Raw genomic sequence first — 8,426 nt, 5'->3', positions numbered from 1 at the left:
TCATTTCATTTGAATTTAAATTAATATGATACAACTGATATGATTATTAGATACATGAGATTAATGTTCCTTTTCTGCTCCATTACAAAGAATTACAGTTTGATCATAACTTTTAGATCAGCTCTGAGAAGTACATCCAAGAATTTTAAAAATTACTCTGAAGTTCTGTATTTTAGTGTCCTTAATGGGTGTGTCCCATTTCTACTATCCAGAAGGTATTGTTAAAGAAATAGAACTATTTGTACATCATCATAGTTTAACCATATAAATCTCACATTATAAGAAGTCTGTATTAAAGTCTCTTTTAAACATTAATGAACAATGCTGGTTATTGTAGCCTTCTTAACATTTGCAAATGGAAAGCTTTATATTTTCTCCAGATCTTCTTCCCCAAATGGATATTGATTAAGATTCTGTAAAAGACCTGGTTTGGACATGTGTCCAGATTTGGCAGTGGTAAGAACTGAAGAAACCATGTTATGGCAGTGTAACCAGGACCCCTTTAATGGGGCCTTTTAATCAAGTAGTGGAGAGGAATGTCTTTTATATCTTGTATGCTGTTGTAGCTCTTGATGCTACAACTGTTAGGCTGGGAAACGTATTGGAGATGATAACATGTAATAAATGAATCCATATCCTTCAACATATTTCCAAAGCTGATTTGTACAGATTACTTATTTATCTCCCAATCTTCTGGACCGTGAGCCAAAATGTTGCACAATTATATAAATATAAAGTAGCAATCAAAACAGTTACAATGCTTCCAGTCTTGATTAACATGATAAACTTTCCTTGCCTCACATTATCCCTGAACTCTGAGTCTTGCCTGCCAAGGTTTCTCCTTGCCAAGCTTTTGTTAACCATAGTCTGTTAAATAAATTATGGTGGCTGAATTTACACACTTCACAAAGCTATAAAATCATAGTTTACAAAGCATAATGCTAACTTGAACAGAACAGTAAGCCCAAACCAAATTATGTTATGGCTCAGCACAATACATGAAATCCAATTAGAGTCACAACAAGCACAATGTTGTGCTGCTTCCCAAACTACTATTTTCCTGATGCCATCTGTATTAGGATGAAAGAACTAGGCTGCAATCACCTTCTGGTGGTTAGATGGGAGCAAAAGGGAGTAGTTCTAACATAGATTATTGCAACACAAATCTGATGGCTCTAGTCTGGAATCCTGGTTTATTTTTTATTTTCTGTCCTCTTCTCTAGGCCAGCCTTTGCTCCCATTGCTTCAGACTGATTGTTCTTGGTCTACAGTTCTTATCTGATCTTTAAAGAACATTCTAATCTAGTCTTCAACCTGATGACCAACCAGCATTGTCCATTGGAGCACAGTTTGGGGCAGTGGGAATTATAGAACAAACATTATGGTGAATACAAGGTTGGGAGATACAATTTTATCCCTTCCTCTTATCCAAGGCCATGATATAGACTGGGCTAGTGATGTATCATGCCAGTCAAGGCAAGCATTAAATAAATCAATAACTCACGGATAAAATTTCTCTCTCCCTCTTTCTCTCAATCTGTCTCTTTGGCAAAAAGAAGCTTCTAACTTAGGTTACAGTAGTATCCAGGGGAAGATACCACTTTCACCTAGTTCTCAGAAAGAAGCCATAGGCGAAATTCAGTCTGTAAGGATTATGTTCCTCCTGGGGCACTCCCCTGTGCTATTAGCAATCTCACCTGGCTCCATAAGATTTTGACTGACTGTGCCACAGCATGGTAGCTTCCAATTGGCAGGCTTCATGTTAAAATAGTATACCAGGGGGTCAAGAGCACTGTTGATGCTAGCAAGGGCCATAGCTGCACGCTGGGCTGAGCAAGTGAAGTGCAGCAATCCCGGAGCTGAAAGAACGCCAATACGGCCCAGGGTGTGCAGCACATGGATGGTATGAAAAGGGAGGAAACAGAAGGTGAGCAGGCTCGTCACCATCAAGAGGGTTTGGAGGGAATGCCTACGCAATGAAGATGCCTGCATTGTCCCATGGCCCAGATTCATAATCCGGTGGGCAATCACAATAGAACAGATAATGATAGTAAGGAAAGGCAGGAAGAAGCCCAGGGCGGAGGAAGATAGGACCGTGGCTGCCAGACTTCCACTCCAGACTCGGGCTGGGAAGTTTTCCATGCAGGCGGTGTTTCCATTGGAGAAGAGATGAGTCACAGTGCTCTTGGAGAAGAAGATCAGCAATCCAATCCCTACCAAAAACCAGATAGCTATGGAGAGCAGCACACGATACAGAGGCCATTTGAGGCGCAGGTAGAGGACAGGATGGAGGACAGCCACGTAACGCTCCAGGCAGATGCAGGCCAGGAAAAGGGTGCAGCTGAACATGTTGGCCAGAAAGAGGGCATTGGTGGCCTTGCACAGGCCTTCTCCAAAGGGCCAGTCATTGTGCCTGGCATGATACACTGCCTGTAATGGCAGTGACAGGGCAAAGAGCAGGTCAATGATAATCAGGTTGTAGATGAAGATCATGATGGGTGGAGCCTGGGCTCGGTAGACCCAGGAGCTCCATAAGGCCACACCATTCGAGGCTAGGCTCAGGATGCACACCAAGCTGTAAATGATGGGTAGCAGTAGGTGCTGGAATGCTGCTTCAGCAACACACTGCAAATGTGCTGAGTTGTTAGGGAAAGAGCCTGCCACTTCCCTCAAAGGGAAGGACTCCCCTGATGCATCTGTGCCATTCCTCCACATCTGCAAAACAAAAATAAGACTTGCATGTTAGATTAATCCAGAGTTCAAGAAACACCAATCACAGCAGGCTTCATGTGAAGTGGAAACTCTGATCATGGAGTATTTCCATTGCTTTGCTGGCTGCGTGCAGCTGCAAGGGCAGAAATATGGCTGGAGAAAGGTTGGACTGTCTACATTTTTTCTGGTTTCTTTCTAAGGGCCTATCTGCTTGGCCTGGTGCAAAGATGCCCCCTGACTGTTTCTGCAGAACACTAATGCACAGCATCTTTCTCAGACTTGTTTCCTGGCCCACCACAGAGGCAGCCTTGTTCTGTTTTTCTCTCTCTGCTTCAAAAGGGGTGTTTTTCAACTTGCACTAGCACAAGCTATGCCAAGTGGGCAGTCTAAAGCAGATTGCTCTGAGAAAGGTTTAAGGTGAGGGTCTGTCCTGGTCCTAATTGCCCAAGGGCTACTGTGGACATGGTACCCTATCTGGCTGCTGGCCACTCATTTTCAGCAGCAGGAGAGTCAGGGCTGTCCCATTGGACCAAAAAGCCACCTCACTCACTCCTTTTCCCAGCCTATGGGTAGCACAGGAAGCAGGGGAAGAAAGAGAGGGGGCATTTCTGCCAGCAACAAAAAGACCCACTTCCACCCATGGAGTAGCTGAAGGGGTTCTACCTCTGCTTCTGCTCCCCCAAAAGTCAGTGAAAGGGGCCCTTCAATAGGCACAAAATTACACTTTATGTCCAGGAGGACAGGATATTGTAAACTACTAGAAAAGGGCATATTTTCCCCTCCTACATAATGTATATTCTCCTTGATTGACGTGATTCTAAGAAAACTGCATATCTCAAGGATTCATAACAGATGAGAGAAATATTTTATTTAGCTGGTTGTGTTACAAAGCAAGCTTCAGAACTGGGTGCTGGGGGAAGCATCTGTTTCATTTAGTCCTGCTGCCAGCTTCCCTCCCCCCAAGTACTTTTGACAGCTCATTTCCTCTCTGTTTTCCACACTTCCCGCTGAAGTTTCCCATGCCCCTAACTTCTGTCGTGAAAGGAAGCGCTCACCATACCCCAGAGAAATTAGCTGGCTGAGAGAGATTGCAGCATTTCTTACTCAAAGATGAGTATCAGTCTAGCATCTTTTTATTTTTTTTCTTACATATACTGCATTATTTGTTAAGCTAAACCACCCTAAAATGCCATTTGCAAATTAAAGGCAGAGCATTCTGTAACTAATATACTGTAGGAATGCCTCAGAAAGCGGGAGCGAGTTGCCATGTTCCTTCCCACATTAATTAGCATATAATTTTCTTTTTATCTTTCTTTCCAATATCTCTAAGGATTTGTTTAAGAAGGTATACAGTTGTATTAAGAATGGTACCAATTTTAGACACTGCTTTTCTTGGATTATCTAATATACATACACACACACACACACACACACACACACACACATATACACACAGACACACAGACACACAGACACACACACACACACACACACACACACACATATATATATATATATATATATATATATATATATATATATATATATATATATTAAAGGTAAAGGTTCCCCCGCACATGCGTGCTAGTCGTTTCCGACTCTAGGGGTCGGTGCTCATCTCCGTTTCAAAGCCGAAGAGCCAGCGCTTGTCCGAGGACGTCTCCGTGGTCATGTGGCCAGTATGACTAGACGCCAAAGGCGCACAGAACGCTGTTACCTTCCCACCGTAGTGGTCCCTATTTTTCTACTTGCATTTTTACGTGCTTTTGAACTGCTAGGTTGGCAGAAGCTGGGACGAGTAACAGGCGCTCACTCTGTTACACAGCACTCGGGATTCGACCCGCCAAACTGCCAACCTTCTGATCGACAAGCTCAGCGTCCTAACCCACTGAGCCACCGCGTCCCTTATATATAATGTGCGGGGGAACCTTTACCTTTATATATATATATACCGGTATATATACACACACACACAAAGATTTACTTTTCTGCTGCCTATTTGACATCTCAGGAAGTCAATTACAAATTGCATTCTACAGAGTAAAAAGACCACAAAGAACAAGAACCATGCATTTTTCCTATTATTTTTTTCAATTAATGGTTTACTTCCAATGCAGGACTCTTTGAAATTAGTATAAATTTCTACCTTGCAATTTATTTATTTTTTACTTTTCCCATAAGAAATGTATCTAGTGGATTGGGAGAACTTGATGATGGAATTAACAGAAATGCCATGATCATTAAAATTTTATTCTTCCAATTCCAGACCAAGAGCAATTCAGAAACACATTATCAGTTGTAAATGTGTTCCATCTTTTAGGAGAAGAAAAACAGATTTTATCCAAATTTATTTTAAGAAGTAAGCTATGTTCACATTTCACCCGCAAGGCAGAATAGTCAGAGGCTGTTAAAATGCATTAAACTGAAAGGCATCAAAATAATTTGAAAGGCAGATACGGTAATAAGAAAATTATATTGCCACCATTACTCTGGCATTCTTGCTGCTATCTGCAGTATCCATACCTTTGGTGTTTCAGTGATCTAGGAGATGCCTGCTCCTTTGATGGCTCAAGGAACTTGGACAAGATGAAAATGGGTGGGAATTATTCTGAAACAACATTATAGGCACCCTATCACCCTGTCCTGGTTTCCTGTTTCAAGGCTAGGCTGGCATAGTTTTTTTAAGAACATTTGTGGTATTTACCATTGCTGAGACAACAGAGCTACAAGATTCATTATAGGCAGTGGAAATAAAAGATATCCCGACTTCCAATTTCTGTGCCTATAAAACTGACATTTCTTCAAGCATATTATATTTGCTCTTGGGAAAGCTGCAACATAATAGAAATTTGTTTCTTGATTTACATTTTCTGACCAATTGCATTTACTTTATCAGACTTGCATCCTGATTTTCCTTGATGATCCCAAAGGACACAGATTATATTCTCCCTCCTCATTTTTCTCACAACAACTCCATGAGGTACGTTGGGCTGAGTGAAAATGACTAGCCAATCACGTAGTGCACTTCTGGGACTGAGAAAGTAGATCTCTTTAATTGTTGCATCACACATTTCCCTTTTTGTTTTATGCTTGAAGTTGTGTTAAGCTCATGAAACATTTCATATTCCTTGTTTCTTGTTCTTCCAGCAGAAAATCTTTAGAAAAATTCCACTGCTGCCATTCTGAGGTCTTGCAGTCTGCAAAAAACCCAAACCCTGGGCTGGATATGGCCCAATGGCTGCAGGTTGCCTTCCCTGACTACACGAATTCCTTCACAATGGTCACAATCCAGGCTAGAGAATTCTCAAGAGACCACTCTCCAGCATCTGCCAAGAGACCTCCAGCCCACCCATCAGGTTTTTTTTTAAAAAAAAAACCCACTGGTTTATTAATGAGTAAGAAGAGAATAAGGAGAATTCTTTTCAAGAATCCAAGGCTTTTTGTACACAGTATTAGTAATTTGCACACCCTGTGAATGAAGGGCTAAGTCTGAGATAGAGCAATAACAATAGCATTTAGACTTATATACTGCTTCATAGTGCTTTACAGCGCTCTCTAAGTGTCAGCACATTTCCCCCAACAATCTGGGTCCTCATGGATGGAAGGCTGAGTCAACCTTGAGCAAGGCAGGATTGAACTCCTGGAGTGACCAGTGAGAGCTTGCACTACGGCATTCTAACCACTGCGCCACCACACCATATGATGGCACCTTTTCCATGGCCCTCTAGGAAGGAGAACTAAACCCAGGATATTTGGTTCACATTTCACCTCTCTTATTATTAGTCATTACTGTAAACTGTCACAGCATCTTTTCTGTCTGCTGTGAACTTGCTTTCTGCAGTTCTGTTTTGGGATGTTCTCGGAGAATTTGGACATCACAGATTTAATTCTCTCCCAGCTGCCACCATATCATGTTTACCTGGGCTTTACACACACACACACACACACACAGAGACACACACACACACACACACACACACACACACACTTTGTAACAGGAGATGATGGACTATATCCAACACAGCTGAAATGAATACTGTAGGTTTAAATATGCCCCTTAGTTGGATTAAGCTTTATGATATGCTTTAATTACTATGAGCTGCTTTTTTCCCAGCATATCATTTTGCTTCTATTATGCAGGTCTGTAGGGTGGAATAGCAATGGAAAAAAATATGCAAATAAGATGCAGAAGGTTTCAGGTGGTGGGAAGGGGTGAAATCCCCCCCCAAGAAGTCATAGTAAAGGAACTCCCCAGCCTTTCCTAAGCTGCCATTTTCCAATGCAATTGTGCCTTTCTTATGGCTGAAATTTTGGGGCATTTTAGTCCCAACAAAGCCACAATTTGAGAAGACTGGTATGCACAGTTGTGCTATTTTGTAAGTTCGACTGTTTTCATGATTAACAATGTCAGTGTGGTGCGATTGTTAAGCATGGACCAAGAAGGTCCAGAGTCAGATGCTCATTTAGGGAGAAGCTCCTGGGTTACTTTGAACCAGCCTCTTGAATTCAGTCTACCTCACAGGATTCTTCTGATGACAGAAGTTGAAGGCAAAATTGTATATGCTGGGGGGAAAAGTGCATGGGTTTTTGCAAGGTGGTGGAAGGAGGGACAAACACAACACATGCGTGATGCTGTAACCATACCACTTACACATATGTGTCAGATTAGGTGTGTTTATGTCATCATCATGCGTACCACTATTTGGGGGTCAGTGTCAGTGCTACAGAGGCCACTGAAAAGGTGGGTTTTAAGTATAATAAACAAATACTAACTCCAAAACAGAGTACAGACAGCCCTTCACCACCATTGAGCCTCAAATTTCCAATGCTAAGTGAGAAAGTTGTTAAGTGAGTTTTGCCCCATTTTATGACCTTTCTTCCCACAGTTGTTAAGTGAATCACTGCAATTCGTAACATGGTTGTTAAGTGAATCTGGCTTTCCCACTGGCTTTGCTTGTCAGAAGGTCGCAGAAGGTAATTACTTGACCCCGGGATGCTGTGACCATCATAAATAAGAGTCAGTTGCCAAGCGGCTGAATTTTGATTACATGATCATGGGGATGCTGCAACCCCATGTGTGAAAAACTATCATAAGTCACTTTTTCAGTGCTGTGGTAACTTTGAATGGTCATTAAATGAATTAGTACATCAAAGGGGCCTCCTCCCAGTTAAAGGAGAATTGTATAATATTCCCAGCCTTAAGCTACAACTGGAACAAGCTATTGAGGTTTCACTGAAAGCTTTGATCTTAATGCATTTGGTCCAGCGCTTTCATTCAGAGTCAAATATCTCTTCCCCAACTGGAGGGGGAGAGGGGTGTGCTTCCATTTTGCAGTCCAGCTCCCAGCCATTTATCATCTCCTTCACACTTTCTTGCACCTCTGGGAAACTGTTATCTCCAGAGACGAACATCCTATTTGTGCCACATCGGCCCTTCTGGGAGGCTTCTGATAAAACATAAAGAATAATGTTAAGCTCATGGATGCAAAAAGAAAAAAAAAGCAGAAATTGCTAACAGATGCTTACTTCAGAGAAGACAGCAAGGAGTGGAGTTTCATCTCTTCCATTCAGTTGAAGCTGCCTCCCCCCCCTCCCCGTGTCTTCCTTTCCTGGAGTGCCACCTGCTGCTCTAGGTCTGTCACAGCAGGAGACAAATCCATCCGGTAACCAACCATTTTGGGTTGGTGAACACCCCTGGAAAGTTAAGAATATGT

The 8,426-nt window shown here is 42.1% G+C and overlaps 1 protein-coding gene across 1 annotated transcript; it reads right to left on the bottom strand.

The window, feature by feature from the left end:
* Positions 1-1,136: 1,136 nt before the first annotated feature.
* On the bottom strand, positions 1,137-2,715 carry LOC308664627 (uracil nucleotide/cysteinyl leukotriene receptor-like; the record flags this gene model as incomplete). Its single annotated transcript, XM_081322031.1, has 1 exon — positions 1,137-2,715. One exon carries the CDS (start codon positions 2,713-2,715, stop codon positions 1,639-1,641), a length of 1,077 nt encoding a protein of 358 aa, XP_081178157.1. The 3' UTR covers positions 1,137-1,638.
* Between the last annotated feature and the right edge of the window lie 5,711 nt (positions 2,716-8,426).

The sequence above is a fragment of the Vipera berus genome (assembly GCF_964194415.1).
Source record: "Vipera berus genome assembly, chromosome: 2".
Taxonomy (NCBI): domain Eukaryota; kingdom Metazoa; phylum Chordata; class Lepidosauria; order Squamata; family Viperidae; genus Vipera; species Vipera berus.
This window is presented reverse-complemented; position numbering and strand designations above follow the sequence as displayed.